Source organism: Perna viridis, chromosome 10 (genome assembly GCF_037379345.1).
Source record: "Perna viridis isolate PV_CMFRI_1.1 ecotype Kerala chromosome 10, ASM3737934v1, whole genome shotgun sequence".
NCBI lineage: Eukaryota > Metazoa > Mollusca > Bivalvia > Mytilida > Mytilidae > Perna > Perna viridis.
The window spans coordinates 17709388-17732024 of record NC_142454.1 but is presented as its reverse complement, the minus strand read 5'-3'; the positions used below and the strand labels follow the sequence as shown (position 1 = coordinate 17732024).

General features: G+C 31.4%; 1 protein-coding gene across 1 annotated transcript; it reads left to right on the top strand.

Annotated features, from left to right (window-relative positions):
- Positions 1-55: 55 nt before the first annotated feature.
- Positions 56-22355, top strand: LOC148604783 (protein FAM114A2-like). Its single transcript, XM_088549461.1, has 13 exons — positions 56-194; positions 2933-3526; positions 3882-3963; positions 5453-5641; positions 8104-8252; positions 10520-10766; positions 11801-11959; positions 14748-14839; positions 16404-16478; positions 17662-17801; positions 18943-19015; positions 21019-21075; positions 21601-22355. The coding sequence occupies exons 2-13, from the start codon at positions 2939-2941 to the stop codon at positions 21697-21699; spliced, it is 1950 nt and encodes a 649-aa protein (XP_088405587.1). The 5' UTR covers positions 56-194; positions 2933-2938; the 3' UTR covers positions 21700-22355.
- Positions 22356-22637: the final 282 nt, after the last annotated feature.

Below are 22637 nucleotides of genomic sequence, written 5' to 3'. Positions count from 1 at the left end.
AGTAATATATCTGGACCTCTTTTGCGTTTACGACTACGTCCATTTACATGCATTTTGTAAGATTTGATTGATAATCATAACATGCAGAATGAAAACAAATCGACGTGGCTAAAGTGACGAAAGTCGAAATAGTTACTTAAATACTGTTCTTTCATACCCTTTTCTCGTACAGTTTTCATAGCATAAAATCTTTGGTAAGATATTTAAGGTCTCTATTCTAAACTGTTGTTCTGTGAACATTTTATTAGCAACCATTGATCATTTTTTTCATCGTCTGGAAAGTTGCCAAACATAATACTTTACTAACAGTGTTCAAGTTATAGCTAAGGTCAGATTTAGCTGATTAAATGAGATAGAAATTCACCATAGAAGATGACAAAGTCAATTTATTTTGCTGTCATAGACATAGCAGTTGAATTGTTCATAGTGCCTTAGAGTACCACACTTTAATTTCAAACATACCTGTTAACCTAGTCAAACCTAATTGTGGGAGATCTCCTGTAATCCATCATAAAATTGAGGAAGATTTTTCGTGACGACATTATTGACATATTTTGTTATGTTATAAATTAAATAAAACAGGTTTTTAAATATTCTTTTCTAAACCGTAAATACATGATATATACAAGAGTAGATAAGAATGTTTTGGCACCCCTACCATTGCTTTTATCAGATAAAGTACTGAATGGTTTCTGTTTGCAGTTGTGAATCACTGCACTTTTGTAGCCTCAAGACCTGGTACGATAACCAGCTTTATGATTTGAGTGCATTAAGTCCTTTTACATTAAAATTTCTGCAATTTTATTGGCAGAGAAGGTATTTTTTTTACAAAGTCAGTAAAATGATCAGCACACAGAATGGCAAGTTGTGTTCGGCCACAATATTCATAAAATCTTGACATAACTATCCATTCCAAATTGTAAATCATGCTATTTGTCAATATGAACGAAGATCATTCTAGAGACACTCGTATTTCGCACAGCTGTTCCAAGTGTTTTGACAATAAAGCACTTTCGTGACCCACATGGTTGTTGACAAATACAAAAACTACAGACAAATATTGACGAAAATTTGATAAATTCAATTACATGAGGTTTTTATGAGAGGAATTCTTGAAACTGGGAGATTGATGCCTCCTGCACGGGAGACTTTTTTTGTAGGTCAAAATATAAAATAAGGGAAGACTCCTGCAAAAAACAGGAGGGTTAACACCTAAGATTTCAAACATGTTAGGGAGTCAGTATTTAGGGTATCCCAAGCGCGACCTCTACTTCCCAAGCTGAAAATGATTATTGCCGATAACATTTTTAAATTGAGATTAATTTCTTAGATTTTGTTTACATATGAATCTATTGAAGTATTCAAAATAATGATAATAAATTTGCTTTCAAGCATCGAAGACGATGTTTTTCAAAATGGGTATTTTTGGTATCTCATCTTAGGAAGGGGAGATAACTCGATCGATCTGTATACAATTGTAGGTCTCGCTAACCCCTTCCAGGTCAAATGGCCACTCCCTATGTAGTACCAAAAACACACTGAACTCTAGACATATGCATTGTAAGGGCATTATTTGTGTGTATTCTGATCAAAAGTAGTCAAAATAAAGCTGAGAATGTGTACTTTAGTGTCCTTTAAAATCATATTTGTAATTGACTATAAAAGTATATGAATATTGTTTACATATGTGAGTAATTTGCCTCCATGCTGTTAGTGAGCAGAAAAGGTAAAAATGTGGATTTTCATTTTTAACATGTAAATTAATGGAAACGTTAGAAGTGGTTAGTGAGATCAATTATGCATAAGTGTGTGATTATACCATAGTAGGTTACTGATCAAATATTTATTTCTGCATCAATAAAATTAGTGAATTTCTAGTACATACAAATTTGTATATGAAATAGATTTCATAGGAATCAGCTGTATTGGTTTTTAATTGGGGGATAATTATGGTAATATTCATTTTGTATATATTTGAATAGGGGAGAAATGCTAGATAATTTTTTAGCTCACTTGGCCATAGGCCATGTGAGCTATTGCCATCACTTGGTGTCTGTCACCATTGTTGTTAACAATTTTTCAAACATCTCCTCTTAAACTACTGAATGGATTTGGATGAAACTTAGCATGATTGTTCCTTAGGGTATCCTGAACAAAGTTTATGCTTTGATTATTGATCCACCAAAAAAACAGGGTTAAAAGTGTTCAGCATGATGAGATCTATCTGTTGTCAAATTTTGGTGAAAATCTGTTCACCCATGTTGGTGTTGTTGCCTTTTTTTGTGAAAATCTGTTCACCCATGTTGGAGTTATTGCCTTTTTTGGTGAAATCTGTTCACCCATGTTGGTGTTAATGCCTTTTTTGGTGTAAATCTGTTCACCCATATTGGTGTTATTGCCTTTTTTGGACATTTTTTTGTTGTTGCTATTTTTTTATCTCTTCAGAAACAACTGCACATAATTCAACGAAAATTGACATCATGATTATTCCTAAGAATATCCTACACAAAATGACAGTTGGGAATTTTTTTTTCACAAAACAAATATGGCCATTTTTACAAGAAATTGAAGGTAGCTTATCAAACAAGGTGAACGATTTAGACTCTCTAAAGCCTCTAGTTTTGTTACCAGATGAATTACTTAATGTTTATCGGATAAAAATTTTGAATAGAGGTGGTTTAGTGTATTTCTAAAATAAAATGTCAATACTGGATTAATCAATATAATGTACATGTGTATATTCGGCTGTTTGAAGAGTTGTTTTAAGAGCATGTACTGGTCATCATGCAAAATATGAACTGACTATTTTAAGATTTATGCTCTCTGAATATAAAAGTTAATCTTTAATCCCTGACATGAACATTTGTGTTAAAGATACATGTATGTACATACTGTACAGTGTAGTCTAATTTTAATTATTTTAATGTTGTAGACAAAAATGTCAGATTCTGATGATGATGCTGCATTTGCCAGTGCAGATGAAGGGGAAGATACTAAACCAACCCAAAGTAAGACAGACAAATCTAAATTACCTGACCAAGATAAAAGCTCTGAAAAAAAATCTGAAGAGGCAAAGAATGAAGAAAAGCCTAATGAAGCACCTTTTACCCAAACTCAACAGTCAAAAGGTGCTACTGGCAAAGGCAAAAAGAAAGGAAAACAGGCAAAGAAAAATGCTAACAAACGTGGTAGCAAAAATGAAGAAACGAAACCAGAAAAAACTGATCCAGTTGAAGAAAAGAAGGAGGAGAGGCCAAAATCTGAAACACCAATCAAGGATGAAAAACCAGCTGATATGAAGGAAGACAAGGTGGTAAATGTTAAAGAACCAGAAAAAAAGCAAGAAAAAACAGTTGATTCAAAAACAGATACATCTGAAAGGGTAGCAGAAGACAAAGAGACACTGGTGAAATCTCCTTCTGGACAAAATATACAGAGAGAATCTGGAACACCTGATCCAAAATATGCTCTTGATCAATTAGTCGATGATGATGATGATGATGAAGATGAAGAGAAGGATGAAAAGGTGTGATGTAAATTATGCACATGTAGTACATGTAAATATACATGTATTAGGTTATTTATTGTGTTATTTTTTCATGAAGAAAATAATGCTATGATAATAAGTTTGGTCAGTACTTTTATAGTAGAAAAAAAGGTTTTATTAAATTTACACATTTGTGCTTTTACATGTATATAGAATATGTAGACAACTTCACATTCAACTGATACATGTATCAGGGATCAATTATGGAAGAAAACAATTTAGTAAGTTGTGATCTGTAAAAGAGGTTTGATGTGGATTAGTATACTTTGGATCTACATTTATTAAGTTTGCTGAGTGATGCATTGCTCAAAATTCTGTTGATATTTTTTTTCAGGCTAGCAGTTGGAGTTGGGGAGGGTTTGGATCTGTGATGAAGGTTGCTCAAACTTCTGTATCTACATTTACCAACCAAGTTGGTAAGTCAAGAAAAAGAGTTACAAAAGTTGTTTGATTATTTAAGGAGGTAGACCTACGGTAAGGGAAAACTTTTACAGATCATTGGAACATTTGAATTCAGCATTTTACATCAATCTCATGTAAGCAACAAAGTAACTTGGGCTGATTTCATTCTGTTTCAAATTAAAGTTTGATATGTTTTGGTGAAATTGAATATGATACAAACATATCACTGATTTCAAGAGTTAAGTCCATTTCCCTAGGTCTACCTCTTTAATTTATGCTGCTCACTGAAGACAGAAAGTGATTGGTTTCTTTACCACCTAACAACATTTGGGGTCATATAATGGTACATCTGTTGTGCTTGTGGTTTTCTTTTAATAACTTGAATATTAGTTTGTTGATCTTTATAACAATTTGCAGCTAGGTTCATTACCACAAAAGAAAGGTCGGTGCCCGGTTATTTGCACAATTTTTACTGGCAAATAGGCTATGCAATTAAGCGGAATCCACTGTATTGGGGTTAATGGCCCAAACTGTTTTGGAATGAGAATGGGCCAAAAGCAAATTCATGTATTTCATAGAATTTAACTAATTTAACTCCAGAAAAAGCATATCACCTGATATTGTTTAACAATATTTTATACCTCAGGTTTATTCAGTATGTAAAGTTAACCTTTTTTTAAAATGTCAAAATGTATGTAGTATGTGTATATCCAAAAACATTAAGAAGTGAAAAATTTTAAAGGATAACTGGTTCTTCATTAAAAAGGTAAATTTGCTTTTGTTTGTTGGGGTTTAACGTCCGAGCAGCAATATTTCAGCTATATTCAGACAATGGACATGAAATGGATGATAAAATGAACATGAAATGAAAAAAAGAAAGGTTGGGTCACAAGGATAATAGGGTCGACAAATTTTGATTGCCACTGGAAAAAGGGGGGATGGGTAAGGTCGGGCAAATTAGCCTCCTGTGGCGGAGCGCAAAGGTTCCTACTCCTATCGAATACCACAGCAGGGTTCTTTAACGTGCGAGGAACGTAGCATCTTTCCCAACACAGGGCACCACTATGGTTTGCGGTCAGGTTTTCCGTATTATAGCCTGACAACCCCAGCATGTAACACGCCAGGGGTACCCCATTCCACTACCTGGGGCACACATCCCAGATGCTCTGTGGGCAGAGCGCCTAGCCCCCGGCTAGGTTTCTGAGCACTATTTAGTCGCCTTATACGACAAGCTTAGCGCTGCTGTAGGCCTATTCTTTTAACACCCGGGCCTGCATGGGGCGGTAAATTTGCATTATCCATCACATGGCAGTGTATATACCTGTGTACGATATTGTTTTTAATAGTTGTATTTAACAGTATATTGTGACAACTTTTCCCTGACTATTGCTCACGATATAATGTTTCATATAAATGACTAATAGAAGAAAAGTACACTCTTCCACAAACTTTTTCCTGAATATTTATGAGTGGGCACAATGTATTGTCAACATTATTTTTTAGGTGAAGGATTTAGTACGGTAATGGATACTTTAGAGAACACTTTAGGAGCAATACCACCTGAAGAATTAGCTCTGATTAAATCGACAGAACCTGAAAGTGAAGATAAGGCTGACGATACTGACAAACCTGATAAAGAAGTCATAGAAAAACAGAAGACAGAGGAAGTTACTGAACAACCTAAACCAAGAGGTATATATACATGACATATTTCTCCCATTTCGAGCTGGAGATTAAATACTCAAATTACTTTTTAATCTCCAGGCAGTGATTAAATTTCTGTGAGGAATTTTCCACCAATTTACATTATCCACGTTTTCTACATTTTTCATTGGAGTAACTGTTTCTTCACTTTCTGTGGTTAAATTAAGATTTTAACATGTTCGATAATGCATGCATGTTGAAAATCTGTATGCACTATGCATAGGCACATATTCAGGGGCTGCTCTAGCTTTCTGTCATCAGAAAAATCGCCAGCTGCCAATTTTTGCTGCCAATTTTCAGAAATTAGAGCCAAAATGGGTGCCACAAATTTAAAAAAAAAATTTTTTTAGAATATGATAGTATTAAGTCCAGTGATGAGATATCTATGCCAATTCATCAAAATAACCCCTTCATTCATGACATACATGTACCTAAGATTCACTCTTTATGCTGCATAAAGCAGGTTTTTAGCTCTAAGGATCTAAAACCATTTGTCACTTTTTATATGCAAAATAATAAAGTACTACTTCAGATACAGGTGTTTTATTTCTATCAAGGACTTTATATTACTATGCTCTTACAGTCCCTGATTTTAAAACAAGTTTACTTTGTCCTTTGTGGTCTAATTAAGTTTATCTTAAAATATAATTTTATTTTTTATTTATAATTTTTCAACAAACTGGATTCTTTTTTCAAGTGATAAAATTTCTAGCCAATTACCATGACCTTTAATTGTGTCCTTTTCCAATTATCTCTTATTCTCTTTATCTGAATATTATGACTTAATGCATTCAGTATTTCCTTAATTATAATTTGTGAATCCCCATCTATTTGTTTACTGATTTTCCGCATAAAATAGGCACATGACAAAAGTGTAAACTAATGTCATCCATTTTCTTTCATCAATTCTTGCATTTAAAAGTGTTTTGGACACTTCCTGATGGGATAATCATTATTAATTGGATTTAATTTATTCCGTTATAAGGTTAATCTGTTTCTGAATGTATCATATAGTATAGCAGGGCCGTGAAGCTTGTATGTAACCACATGCACATGACCATGATTGTGTTTACCTTTGACCAGATGGTGAGAGTTTTGATTGGCTCAGTAATATATATTTACATCTGATTGACACCTCCCAGGAGGATATTATGAGTCACAGTCACCTGGTCTAATTACCTTTAAATGGCTTCAGTCGTAAATTGGTTATGGTCTGTTAACTTTGACCAGGTGTCAACACAATTGTTTAATTTGAGAGAATATCAGTTGCTGGCAAAATTTATGTCAATTTTAATATGCAAAACCTAGGTGCTAAGAAAATCACCAACTGATTATTTTTGTCACCAGATCAAATTAAAAATCACAAATTGTAACATTGGCGAAGCCCAGCGTGATCCCTGGTATTAAAGTGTAAGAAATAAGTGCTTCCCAGCTTGATAGTATTGTTCAACTACTGATGATTACACAGATTAGGTCACTATAAACATTTGTTATCATTTATGGGTACTACTGTGGATCGCCTGAATATAGCTGAAATATTGCTGCTCGGGCGTTAAACCCCAACAATCAATCAATCAACTACTGTGGAGATTTGATACAATAACATCCAATTTAGTGAAGTCAGTGTTAGTAGTAGGGTTCAATAAAAATTTTATCCTTCACTACTAATGCTTTATTGGTCCTTGCATTAAAAAAGTTGTACATGATGAATCCAGGCTTTATCTGTATTGATACAGTCTGGGAGCTTTATGGAGCATGTTAAAGTCTTAATTAAACCACAGAGGGTCACTTGCTTGGAAGAGCTGAAAAACAGGGACAACTACAGGTCTCCAGAGTAACTCGTCCTGATGACAAGAGGGAATGTATATGCATTTTGTATATACTAAAAATCTATCTAACTAAAAGCCAATCCAGCAGCTCCTGGTTTTCTGTAACCAGGAGCTGCAAGATCGGCTTTTAGTTAGATTGACTTAAAATGCAATGGAGCAAAAATTGAGATCAGTTTTGATGTAGTTAGAAAAAAATAATTGAAAACGTCAGCTGGGCAACCTCTGATAAATCTTATTTTTTACACTGCATCATGATGAGAACTTTCATAGTTAAATTTGTCAGTGTATTGATATAGTAGAAATTATTGTAAAAACCTAAAAAAAAGTTATCAGTGAACAGAGCTAGACATTGATTGAAGTTCTCTATACCTTTACATGTTTTGAAAGATTTTTATTATGACCTTTATTACACCTTGATGAACCTAACTTTGTTTACAGTGAGTATTATTTACCCAATAAATTATTCATTTTGATTTCAATAATTAGGTCTAAGAATATTACTTTAATTAATTTAGAAAACTTGATGTATGGAATAAATGCATTATCATAACAGTAAATTATGAATATTAGATATGTACATGTACACTGTTGAATGACTCTTTGTATGTTTAAAATAACCAGAAGAAGAAAAAAGTGAAACTAAGCCAAGTGATGAGAGTGTTAAAAAGGAACAATCAGAGGCTTCTGGAGGTGGTGGATGGTGGGGAGCTTGGGGAATGTCTGGTCTTAAAGATGCTGTGTCTAAAACTACTAATATTGTACAGAGTACAGTAAGTAAACAAGTTGATGTATGGTTAACTGACACAGTGACATGAAAATTCTGGACAGTGGAATTTCTGTCAGCCCTGTTTTTAAATGATTACAGCGACTTTCAATTATTTAAATTTTTTTTTAGAAAAAGCAACTTAAAATATAAATTTGATTGACTTTCTGCCAAATTTTAGATATATGCTGCCACTGTTACCCTATATCGTGGCTTTTGGCTGTTGCACTTTGAACATTGAAATTTTGCTAGAATTTGCCTTTCAAACTTAGATTTACAATGTGTAAATATGCATGTATTCTTTGCCCCTGGATCACATTCTTTCGATTTCCGCTAGAATCTTGGTTTTCTTGATTACTCTTTCATGAAATATATATTGAGGATTTGTTTTCACAATAGTTTTATACTTGTTATATTTGAAATGGAGTGTCATACAATGAATTGCCCTTTGAACTTAGTATTTCTCCCTTTGGTTATACTAGTGTATCTAACTAAGGTATTTTTATAAAATGAATTCTACAACATATTGACCAAGATTAAATTTGAGTTTTTTACAGAGTATTTGTGTTCTGATCTTCAAAATTTAAACACAATAAGATATACTGATAGGGCGAGTTTGCAAAATTGTATAGAAATTTGTAATCCTATTGAAAAGTTTTGGTTTTTAGCCTCTTGGTCAGTTTTGAATAAAGTGCATGTTATAAGATTAATACAGTACTTCTATAAAGTTTATATTTTGTTATCATATCTACATTTTATTTCCTATAAAATTTTATTGAAGAAATTTTCACTTAAGTTAAATACTGAAAAAGATATTTCAAGGTTATTGAAAAAGTGAAATACATTGAAACATTGTTCTTTTATAGCAAGATTTAAGAGGAACCATATGTCACATCATTTACACACAATCCTTTTGTCAAGGTAGCTTGACAAACTTCATGTCATATATTGTAATACTTTCTACAGATACACTGTATACCATATTGATTTTGAAAATCCTGAAACAAAATTTGGGGTATATATAGGAGTCTTAATAGTCACCGATAGGAATAACAATGTGCATCTGTCTGTCCATCTGTTCATATAAGTACATTAAGTAAACCACTTATTAGATTTCAATGAAATTTTATAGAACATTCAGGCAACATACATTTTGTATTTAGATGTGCATGAAGATAGACACAACCTTATTGAATGGTATTACATATTAAAGCCTTTCAGCACAAGTCCTGCCAATGGATTTAAATGAAACAGGAAGGATGAGCTTAATATGTAAATGTGTATGATTGAACCTGCAACTTAAGGTTTAACATGAATACTTGCCCATTCAGAGTGAGGGATTTCTAGTTACAGTAATGTTCAGCAGTAGAAGTTCTTAGACATGATTATATTTTTAAGTAGCACTCCAGCTAAGAATCATGCAAAATGTGATACATGGTTGGAAAGCCTACATATTTTTATTTTTTAAAATATTGTTTAAAATGCTTTAGTAAACAGTAATTAACATTTGGTTTTTCATTTAACCCGTGCTCATAGGAGATAAAAATTGTATAGAATGCACTGTAGAATTCGAAAGTAAAGGAGATAACTCTGTAAATGATACTCAGAACAATATAATCTTTTGGATTTTCAATGTTGATTATCTCCTAAGAGCAGGCAGATTTGAATGAATAATTACACATTTCATAGTATAGACCCATAAAACAACTTAATTACAAAAATAAAAATGTGTAGCCTTTTTTCAGGTGTATCACATTTTTCAGATTTTGCATGATTCTTACAAAGACAGCTACTTAAACAGAAAAAAAAAACATTTTAAGTTTATATAAAATTTGAAGTTAGACCTATCTTAAGTTCAAAAGTTTGAAAGATCCTTCCAATAGTTCAAAGTATGTTTGAGTGTTATTTCTTATGATTATTATCAAGAAATCAAGTTATAGCATCAATATTATGTGGGTTTGAATCTCTCTTATTTGGTTTTGTAACAGATTTAGAGAAATAAATATTTAATTTTTTTAAAATTATATAGCGTTATTGAATATATTATTTTTGTAATGTTTTTTAAATCCAGTGATGAACTTCCATAAGCATGTAAACTATTTTTACTATAAAATCAATATATGCATACAATATATCACATACCCTTTACTAAATCAAGGAGATGTTTCAGGTTGACACCATAACAACACAGATGTTCCAAACACAAATTGAAAATCAATTTCATTGATACACAGATGGACATAAATTTCTATTTATATTGTTTCATTTCTCTAGAGTAAAAATCTTGTGACAGGAGGTATAGACGTATTAGAAACCGTGGGTAAAAAAGCATTTGACTTCATTGAGGAGCATGATCCTGGCATACACAGGTCTAAAGTGTTGTTTGAAAGGGGAAATAAACCAAACCTTTCTAAGATGTTGAAGGAGGCTAAGGAAGAGACTGAATATAAAGCTGAGATGGAGAAGGAATCTGAGGAAGCAAGGAAAGCACATTTTGGTTTCCTGTTTGATGAGTATCAAGGTAAAATATGTAATGATTCTTTTTCATATTCCCAACTTTGACTTTGAATTTTAAGGTTTTAAGCAGAGTGAACTAACTCTCTAACCCAACAGAGTAGTTTATTGTTCGATTGGCGCAATGGACAGTGATAGACTTTAAATTCAAATGTTCAATTTATTGAACTGTGGTAAGTAATTGACACTTTTCAATAACTCATTTCAAACCATTTAGGTACTTACCGACATGAAAATAATTTAAGTTTCAAAGAAAAATATGTTTTCTGTTCTTCCTTTTCCCAATAAGACTGCCAAGTATGTTGTCATGTGATCGTGAGTTACATTGAAAAAATTGCTGAAATGGCTTGCATACAGTAAATATGAAAAAGGACTATTGTAGGGAAGCCATAATGTGGAGGAAATGTCCATGAGATAACCTCTGAAAAAATCATTTACAAAGTAATAACAAAAATATGTTTTTTTTAAGCTTTCAAAGTGCAGTACAGTCTCACTAAATGGTTTAGCCTTTTTCTGTCCCCCTAAGTACACACATTTTATTTTCTTTCTTGAATATCATTAATTCCAGTCGATATAAATTTGTTCTACAAATTATTTAGGAATTGATAAGCAACTCTGTGTTTATAAGAAAATTATTAAATAGACTTTTATGTTGACTGCATACTTTAAGGCCAAAATAAAAAAAATACCCACAATTCTCATTCCCTCCAAACCTAATTTTGTCACTATTATTTTTATTATGTTTTTTTTCTCAATTTATGTAAATTTTTCAAATTGACAGCATTTATCACTTAAATTGATAAAAAAAAAATGAAAAAAAAAATTGCCCACCCCCTTATAAATGAAACTCTCGGATTTTTTTTATGATGGCCTAATGATTGAACAATTGATAAATTTACTGAAAAGGTATCTGAACACTAATCATGGCATAATACCAAGTGGTAAGTATATAGTTAACTTTGAAATATAGTTATTTGATCAAAGAGTTAAATCCCTTCATTTGTACCAATTTTGGATGCATTGTAATTGACAATTTTTCAGGCATATCCCATCTGGAGGCATTAGAGATTTTATCTAACCAATGTGAGAAGAAAGTCCAGACTCTCCTAACATCACTTCCAGCTGAAACCCTATCTTCTATAAAATCAGAACTTATCCAGATAAAACAGATCTTTGAACATGAGAATGATGATGATACTGGTAATTGTTCATTGTACATTGTAACCTATCTAAACCAAACCTCTCTTGTAGCTTATTTTTAAGTAGCACTCCAGCTAAGAATTACGCAAAATGTGATACATGGTTAGAAAGCATACATATTTTTATTTTTGATAATTTGTATAAAATGTTATAAACAGAAGTTATCACGTGGCTTTTCATATAACCTGTGCTCTTAGGAATTTTATATAGAATGTACTGTAGAATTCAAAATCAAGGGAGATAACTCTGACACTAAAATACAATAGGAAGAATTGGATTTTCAATGTGAATTATCTACTAAGAACAGACAGATTGGAATGAATGATTATACATTTCATCAATAATGCAACTTAATTACAAAATTAAAAATGTATAGCCTTTTTTTTGGTATATCACATATTACAGAATTTGTATCATGCTTATAAAGACTGCTACTTTATAAGTCACATTGAGACTGACATTTATAGACTCAGGAGTTGTTTGCTTTAAACAGGTTTATGGTTTATTCAGGGTTTAGTTTCGACAGGTATTACAGTGGAATGTGTTTCACCTGACATTGCTTAATAGCAGTGGTCCAATTTGCCAAAAAAAAAATCATAAGTTAAAAATAAGTCAAAAATTATGGCGTCACAATACTTTAATCTATTATGAAGTTAGATTTTACAACTAATTTTACTTTTAAGATTTTTTGTGAATAGGACTGCAAGATTTTTTGTTGGAAATGACAAGTTGCTGATATATGACAAAAATCTATGAGAGTGTCATTTTAGCATACAAAATAAAAATTGGAATACTCATGCTTTTTGTTAGACATGTTCTACTGAATAAATTTTAAAAGGTGTGAGCAGTTCTTGATGGAAAACACAAACAAATTTGTGTATGCTTCACAAATCATTGCAGGTTAATGTATCTGTCAGGTTCAAGTTTCCATTATGAAACCGCTTTGGTGGTCTCAGTGTAGCTTGCCTCATGTACAGAAGTTCATGAGTTCAATTCCTGACCGAGTCACACCAAAGACTTTGATATTAGTTGTCACCACTTCTCCCCCGAGCATGCAGTATTTAAGGGGATAGAGTGATGAGTCTTAATATTGTGTTCGATTGGGATGGCATGCCTACCAGCGAGCTGTTGCTTTTTTGAGCTAGCACAACAAAAAATCCAGCTCAATGTGTTGGATAAGTACAAAGCAGGAACTGCTTAATTTGTAAATCATTTATGTCCTGAAATGAATGAAATTATTGCCATAAGATTTTTATAATCAATCAAACAACAATCACGTTATTATGATATTGTCATACATCTTGTGGTGATAGGTCATTTTATGGTTCTACCCAATGCTGTAATTGTAGTACAATGGTTTTTTTCATTGTTACATGTAACTAAATTTGACTGTTGTTGTGGGCAAATGAACTTTAAAATTCTAACCATAAAAATCATTTACATGCAATGAAACATTTCAACCAGTTAAAAACAGCATAAACTATATCCTGCAAACATGTTCATTCACAGACTGGGTGTGATTACTTAGACAATGTTAAAGCTGCATTAGCTGCCAGATTTGTTCAGTTTTGATTTTCTACTGAATTTTGCTGATTTAATGAAATAAGTTTGTAGTAATACGATTGAAGCAATAAATGTTGATAATACCTACAGAATATTGTAAAAACAACATTTTTCAATCAGAGAAGATCGATAGCTCTGATCTAACTAAATTTCGCCATTACTTCCGAAGATTGCTGACAGGACAATCACCTGGGTTAAAAATACTTTAACTTTTGTAAAAAATAACAATAACAGCTACACAGGTAAGCATGTGTCTTTTTTCATTTCATTTCATCGATTTCTTGATTAATTTTCAAATAAATAATGACCATATTTAAGTCACATTATATCACAATATGTAAATTTCAAAAGGATCCTTGTGTTATATTCGACATTTTTTCTTTTATGGCTTGAGTCCGTCGATCTTCCTTGCCGTTGAATAACCACTTTCACTTTGCAATCATATTTGTTATTAAAGAAGTGACCCTTACAGCACATGTGCTGATTAAGGTCACCAGAAGTCACATGCATACAAATTTATCTTGTTTGATTTTTTTTGTCTTGCAAGACAATAGATATAAAAACACCTATTTACTGTGTTTAATGCATTTTATTTGTGGATATCAAGTGAAATTATACAGGAAAAGTACAATTTAGTAGAAATAATTCAAAGTTAAGGCATATTTCAACAGAAACAAAAATTTACGAAAATGACAGCTAATGCAGCTATAACAAAAGTGATTAATTTGTTCTGTTAAAATTACTTCCTTCGTACTCTAATACTGTAATTTTTATCATTAAACTTTAAGATACAGCAGCCCTTTTCACAAAAAATCGTAAGAGTAAAATTAGTCGTAAGTTGTGATGTCATAATACTTAACTCTATATGACATCTTCATCAGAAAAATAATAATATATAACAATTTAGTGTTATTCTTTCATTTTATAATTATGTCTATATCAAAAAGTGTGCATTTGTGTAATTTTGATCTCCTTATTTTTTACACCAAAGGTGATTCTCATTATTGCCAATTTGGAAAAAATAGCGTCAGAGAAATGCCTATACTTTCAAGATGCAGGTGCTGCTTATTTCAATAACAATCATCAAATAGAAATTGATATTATAGGAATGACTGTTATATTTTTTCTGCCTATAAAGTAATTACGATTTTTGTGCAAAGGGCCGCAGCTCAATATCCAAGGAAATGTTTATGTTTATTTTATGATTTCTATGTTTTTTTTTCAGATGATGAAGAGCAAGAACATGAATTCATTAAAGAAATGACTGAGCTATTGACTGACCTACACCTTGGAACAGCTCCAGATAAAATAAATAAGGTAATCGCAGAGAAAAAAATAAGATTTGGTAAATTCAGAAACTATTGCATGCCTGAATTATTGCAATTTTGTCATTATTGTTGAATACACAGGGAAAATTGCAACATATCTGTCTCGTATCTTTTCATATGTTTAGTACTAACAAATTAATTCATGAAAAACTGAAAATCATATTATAATTTTATGTGTACCATAGGATCTTATTTATGAATAATGTATGGTTTTCATATAATGAAGAAGAACGTTTGTTTCCATGTGATTTTATAGGCTCAAAAACATAAATTTCCATATTGGTCCTAAACATATGTTTCCATATATTTTAAAACAGGAAAAATGTGTTGCAATTTCTCCTGTGTGTCTGATTTTAATTTTTGTGATTTTGAGAAAAAAATCAGCATCAGTATTGTTAAAATTTCTGTAAAGCTGTCTTAATTATTACAAGTAAGTTAGTTGCTCAAATTGGCAATAGTGAATACATGGTTTTAATTTTTTAATTTACAGTAGATTGCCTGTATGATATTATTGAAATCTAAGAATTTATAACACCTGTTAATTGTTTTAGGTCTTTATCAAGAATTGCCATGATATATTTTTACATCACTTCTTACACATTGTGCATTTAACTCCTTAAATTTTTCTTTTTGTTGAGTGCATCCCTCCTTTTACTGTCCATTAAATACTTATAGTCAGTGTCCTATTGCTTAAGTTCTTCAATAAGTTTAGTTTTATGATTTTTTTTGGGATTATATGTTGTAATGACAATGCTCCATCATAGTTGTGGCTACATTATTGACATTGTTTATTTTATTTTGTTTTCAGACAATAATTTGTGCATGAATCTCTATGAAATTATACAATGTCGTTCTTAACCACCAAATTAAGGTTTAGATTTATTAAAGGGTAATGGCTGTAACCACTTCGAATTAAAAAGCTAAAATAAGCGTTTTTGTGAAACTTTGTAAAAATTGCTTATTTCTTTACCAAAAAAAGTTTTCTTTAAACATGATGAAGTCTATTGCTTAGGTTGCATTTAGAATAATGATTTTGAGTCTCATTTTGAAAAAGTCACAATTAAGGTACACAGTTAAATTAAACTTCAAATGATTTCATAAAAGAAATAATTCTTAGTGTTCCTGAGTATGATGGGTTTGTTGTGCTTAAAGGTTCTTAAATTGAAATTAGTTCAAGGTACTTGGTCCATGTTCCCAGTTTTTAGTGGAGTCCGAGTTGCTCATTTACTTTTGTTACTTTGTATGTATGATTTTAGTTACTTTATGTTCTTTGTTGTTTATGTCTGTTTTCCGTGTCTGGTCTTTGTCCCTGGATAACATACTTTTGATTGCCGCTATAACCTTGGTTCCCTTGATTATTCTTTAACAATCCGAAATTCAACTTTGCTTGATTTCATTTAAAAAATGAACTCTTGGGGTTCTTTGATATGCTGACTCTTAATTGTTTATTTAGATTTAAATTTTTGGGCCCAGCTTTTGATTTGATCCACATTAGAATCTAAAATTAAATTGGTCGGAAGTGAGCAAAATTAAATTTTGTTGCTTTATTGTAGGTCCAGGAGAAAATCAGGAAGGAGATCACAGAATTTTATGAAAAACAAGAAAAAGGAGAAGAAGTTGAACCTAAGGTACTGTAGATTCAAATATATTTTCAAAAGTGAAAGGTCCTGGATTTTTTTTGCATCCTAAAGAAAGCTTCTCAATTAGAGTAATTGTAAATTATGGTAGACCAAGGACCTAGGTAAATGAAATTTCAGTGGTCCTGCATCTGAAATTGAGGGTCCCTGTCCTTTAGTCAGTGCTAATTTGAACATCTAGAAATAATTAATTGCATTTAGTACTGCCTTTTATTTGTTTATATATTACTCTGCAGTTATATTTGTGTGAATTTGAAGTAGAAATCTTCCTTCAGTCAAGACAAGAAATGCAAATGTGAGTTTAATTTTTGGTGATGACAAGTAAAATTATTTTGATTAATAAAATCATTGTGGTGTTTTTCATACATGTAATTGTGACAGTCAATTAACATAAATACATGTTCAAGAAATTTAGAGATGCAGATAGTCAAACTAGGTTCATTTTTATTGCATTTTCTGAGATGATTAAGAAAAAAAAATTTTTGTGTGAAATATATAATCAAGTCTAAACTACACCCCAACTCTAGAATCGATGCAAGGTTGCTCCCCCAGCGGGATTCGAACTCCTTCTCTTCTCTGACATCTATGGCAACACCGCCTGCACTAAGTCCAACGCTCTAGACCACTTGGCCAACTTGGCTATATAAAAATATACCTTTTGTTAACTGAGTGATACTTCTTTGTAAGTAAATCTAGAGCGCAAACATTAGCTTATGATGTAACTGAACAGGACAACCTCTGATGGTATCAAATAAGACAATAGAGGATCTGTAACAGTTTACAAATACAGCCACACTAAGTATATAATACATATAAGAAGTCTAATGGGGTGAGGCAAATCTACCATATATATATAAATAACAGTGTTCAGGCTGCATTTTATTTAAAGTATTTTGAATACGCATAATTAATTAAAAAATGTAATTCAATGTGCTTTTGGTTACATTATTTAGCTAAAAATGTTTCTGAGCAGCATCATTCATCTTTTGTTTTTAATATTGCTTCCGACAACTGTATTTTGTAGGTGTGAACCCAACAATAGGATCCATTACATCTAAGAAACAAGATGATTTTCATTAGAACTGGTGTTATCATTTACATGTTTGACTAAAGAAAACATTATTTGTACTATTTAAATTTTCTAAGAACTTACGTAATTGATCTTTGTTTACAGACTATGCACCAGAAAGCCATCCAGTCACTTGCTGAACTGACATCAAAAGCAATGGAACAATTTCATAAAGCTGGGGAACTAATACTGATACAGAAGGATTCAGATAAATCATTTGTAGAAAGAGCTAAATGTTTACTTAGGTATTTTAAAATCTTTTTTTTTATTAACTTGCTTGGGGTTTCTGTAAAAATATTGATTTTCGCCGTGTACTAATTTTTGCTATTTTCACAATTATCATGATAACTAATACCCATGAAATAGACTTTTAACACTAAAAACATTTATTGTTTCTTGAAACACAAAAAAATTAATATTTGCAAAATTGTTCACTTTAAAGAATCTGCAAAAATTACCAGTAGCAAAAGTTAATATGTTTACAGTAATTGAGGGAGTGTATCATTGCACTCATAGTAGGATTTGCTGAAGTGTCATTGTTTATCAATAACTATTTGGTACAATACAATACAATACTACAATTCACTTGTCATTTTGCTACAAAAGAACCTAGCGACTTTTGATGTCAGAGGGACAATGTTATTTTAAATTTTGAAGTCAAAAATCGTTCATTTGAAGAAGAATTGAGTATAAAAACAATGAGAAAGTGTATTATTTTCTACAGTGGTGGACACAAATGTAAATACAACTATATTTATATACTCCAGAAAAATATCATCTGTATCCTACAATTCTGTAACAGGCTTTCTGATTGGTTGTGTTCTTCTTTAGCAAACCAAATAATTTTATATAACCTGGCTTGATACTTTGTCATTAACATTGATTGGTCCACACTCAGCAATTCAAATAGTCCCAAATAAAATAATGTTTTGATCTTGAATCATTTATTAATACATGTATATGGACTGTCATTCAATAATAAAAATATTCCTAAAGTGTGGTGAAAGTTTAAAAGCTTTGAAATAGCAAATTAATCCGTAGTGCAAGGGTCTAATGGATCTTAACTTCTTGTATACACTCTAAAATACTGTAAAAATACTTTTTTTCAGGGGTACCAATTTTCATGGTTTAGGAAAAAATGATCAGTTCATAGATTCTTGAATTTGTGGATTTGACAACTCTATCATACAAACATTTTGGAAATCTTCTATTCGTTGGGAACCGAATTGTGTGGTATACCAAACCCATGAATCCAGGAAAATTGGTACTTCACAAACAATACTTTCACAATAATTAGAAATGAAATAAAAAAAAAGTTGCTTTTGTATCCAAACTTATATGAAGTAACTGTAGACAAGCATTAATATTTTAACATTATGATTTCAGTATCAACAAGTTGCTAAGCACAGAGGTGTCTATCCTTTCTACGAAGTTCTCACGCTGCCTCAATAAATTGGGGGTAAGTTGTAAGATATTTAAGAAATAACAGCAGAGACAAAAAATATCGCAGTGAGTATGATGGATGGAGGTGTAATGTTCTGTTGAGATGTACAAAACTGAAGTCATTCTTTTAATATTCTTTTAATATGTGACCTTAAGAGTCAATTGGACATGATGTGCCAATATGTTTAGTATCACAGCAGTAGCCTGCAGGGATAAAAAAAATTGGCAGTGGCCCAGCAGCGCATGGCTGCTAGATTTTGAACTCGACTACCATACTTTTGGGTAAAATTTAGATGAACATATAGAAAATGTTAAACAAAAATATGGTCTTGGCTACCAGCTTGTATTTCCTTATTTTTACCCCTGGGCTGAGATAGTAGATATCGTGCAGGAAAAACAATGGAAAAACAATAGTATTTCTCTTCAACATTTTAAAGGTTTTGTTTTTAAGCTCACCTGGCCATAGGCCATTTGAGCTATTGCCATCACTTGGCATCCATTGTCGTCATCGTTAACAAGTTCTTCAAATATCTTCTCTGAAACTATTCAATAGATTTGCATGAAACTTTAATGATTGTTCCTTAGAGTATCCTGCACAAAATGAATATTTGGATATTTGACCGGTTAAAAAACATGGCCCCTGTTACTAAAAATAGAACATAAGGGTCGTACAGTAGTTTTTTGCATATAGATCCAAAACCGTTAGGTTTGGCCAATATCTTTCAATTGCTGAAATATCCTTATTATAAGGCCTACAAAAGTCTCAGAGGGATCAAAATTGTCAGACGACTCCATGTAAGGGTTATTGCCCTTGAGAGGTGAAAAATGTCTTTTTTTTAGTTTTCAGCCTATATCTTGAAAACTATGATAGACAGAGGGAAACTGTCAATTACTGAAATGATTCTTATTTTAAGGCCTACAAAAGTCTCTAGGGATCAAAATTGTCAGTTGACTCCATATAAAAGTTATTGCCCTTGAAAGACAAAAAATTACATTTTTGTAGTTTTCAGTCAATATCTTGAAAACTATTATAGATAGAATCAAACTTTTGTTGATGAAATGATCTTCACGATAAGTACTACCAAAGTCTTCCTGGAGTCAAAATTGTCGGACAACTTCTTGTTAGAGTTATTGCCCTTGAAAGGCAATAATTGAACCAGGTGAGTGATTCAGGCTTCTAGGAGCCTCTTGTACTTATTTCAGTAACTAAAGTGAAGTATGTTTGTGATGGAATATTTATAGCCTATTGAAATATTTGAATTTTTTTAGTTTAAAATTTAACATGGTCATTTTCTCTTATACTTCTCATTTGTATGGTTATTCAGTTGTTTAAGTTGAGTTTTTGGGAAATTACCTTGTTTAAATATGTCTAAAATTCAGTGAATTAATGATTTGAAGGCATATGTAATCCTAATTTGTATATCTATTTATATATATATATAGTTAGTTGGTTTTATATTTATGTATTAGTTTAATACAATTATAAGAATTATTGTTGAGGAATCATTGGTCTCTACATAAACTACATTGTTGAGGAGTCATTGGTCTCTACATATACTACATTGTTGAGGAGTCATTGGTCTCTACATATACTACATTGTTGAGGAGTCATTGGTCTCTACATATACTACATTGTTGAGGAATCATTGGTCTCTACATATACTACATTGTTGAGGAGTCATTGGTCTCTACATATACTACATTGTTGAGGAATCATTAGTCTCTACATATACTACATTTAGTTGAATGTACAAACAAATTTTGAAGTATGACATATTTCGTTCAATGTGTATATGAAAAAACGTGATGACTTTTCCCTTATAATTTACAAAAGGGTGAACATACATCGTATATTTTGCTTATTCCTATCTACATGTAAGTATAAAAATCAGTACTACAAGTATTTAGTAGGTGCGTACAAAAATCACTGGTGTTCTGATTCAAGGGGGAGTTTTTACAAGAATTGTACGTTCTGGAATTGAATGTTATTTTTATCACTTGTTTTTTTTCAATTTTCAGGAGGACAATGAAAATGATAGTACTATTAACCAAATGGTTACCAATGTTTATCTTGAGGTATGGAATTTTAACTTGAATATACTTTATTTCTCACAAACTGCAATTATAGTGGTATAGAGAAAAAGTTGTAATTAACATAAGATATAAACTATACAAGTAATATAAATATATGATATACATATTTTGCATTTTTGCAGGAGAATGACTGCTATTTATATGATGATATATAAAATAGAGTTAGATGGAGAGTTCAATTTTTCCATGATTGTTCTAATGAATTTACAAATGTTGATGAGATCTTTGCGATTCTGGTTTTGCATCAAGTCCTTCATCTTTAAGGTGTTTGGTCTTACTCTGTAATAATCTTAGCTTATCAAATCAGTGGTGGAATGCTGATGAAAACAAAATAAAATCCCATAAAAAGTTCTTCAATAAAAATGAAGGATTATCATTTAAAAATAAAAAATAACAACAGGGAGTAAATACAGAGAAAAGAATAAGTATCATACTTTCACAGTTTTTCACAGTTTTAATGATTTAGTGTATTTTCTTAAAATGAGATTTACAATTATGTTTTTTTAGGCATCAAACAGCAGTACTTATATTCATGATGGCTTCCGACTTCTGTTACCATGTCTTCAACAAGCTGCCATTGAAAATACTCCAGGAATAAAAGAATGATGAGTTATAAATATCACTCAGTGCTAAAATTAAACCAGGGAAATTCCAGAAACTGCTTGGGCTGTTCCATGCAAAAGAAAGATCTCAACAGCAAATGTCCAGGATACATGTGAACTGTGATAATTATCATGTGTAAAAGAATTGAAATCTGCTGACTGGTTGATTGAATAATCATGAAACTAAAGTTCAAAATGAATGTTTAATTTGTTGTGACTGGAAATATATGAACTTGGAGTTGTTTATTATTTATTTAAACATTTATTCTATTTGAATACTTTGGATGGCTATGGATATATCTTCCCATATACTAATAACCAATTTCAGTTTCTTTTGTACATTTTTTGTGTTGTAATTGTATATTATAGCTCTGATATAATTTGTAGGTGATCTTTATAATTTTAAATGAAACTCCATCTAAACTATAAAAAAACATATGCTATGACTGTGTTATCTCTTTATATCCTACCAATGGACATTGGACTGAAGACACTGAAAAGAGGGAGGGGTATTATTGGACTTAAGACACTGAAAAGAGGGAGTGGTATTATTTGCTACTGTTTACTCTTTGAAATTATTGCTTTATTAGCATATAAGAATTATGGAAACTTATGAATTTTTCTGATATAAAATGAATTTTTGGAACCCCACCCCCCCCCCCCCCCCCAAAAAAAAAAAAAAAAAAAAAAAAAATAATAATAATTAGAATAAGATAATAATAAAAGAATTTAAACTCAGAAAATTTCTGACTATCTTTCTATGCATCAAGAAGGTAACTTTAAATGATTATTAAATCATTTTAAGTATTTCATGATTAGTTTGTAATTTTGAATACTGTAAATTCAGTTTGTAATTTTGAATACTGTAGATTCAGTTGCATTCATTGATTATTTTGATGTTATTTCAGCTGTTACTTTAATCTTTATGGTTTAAAGAAATAA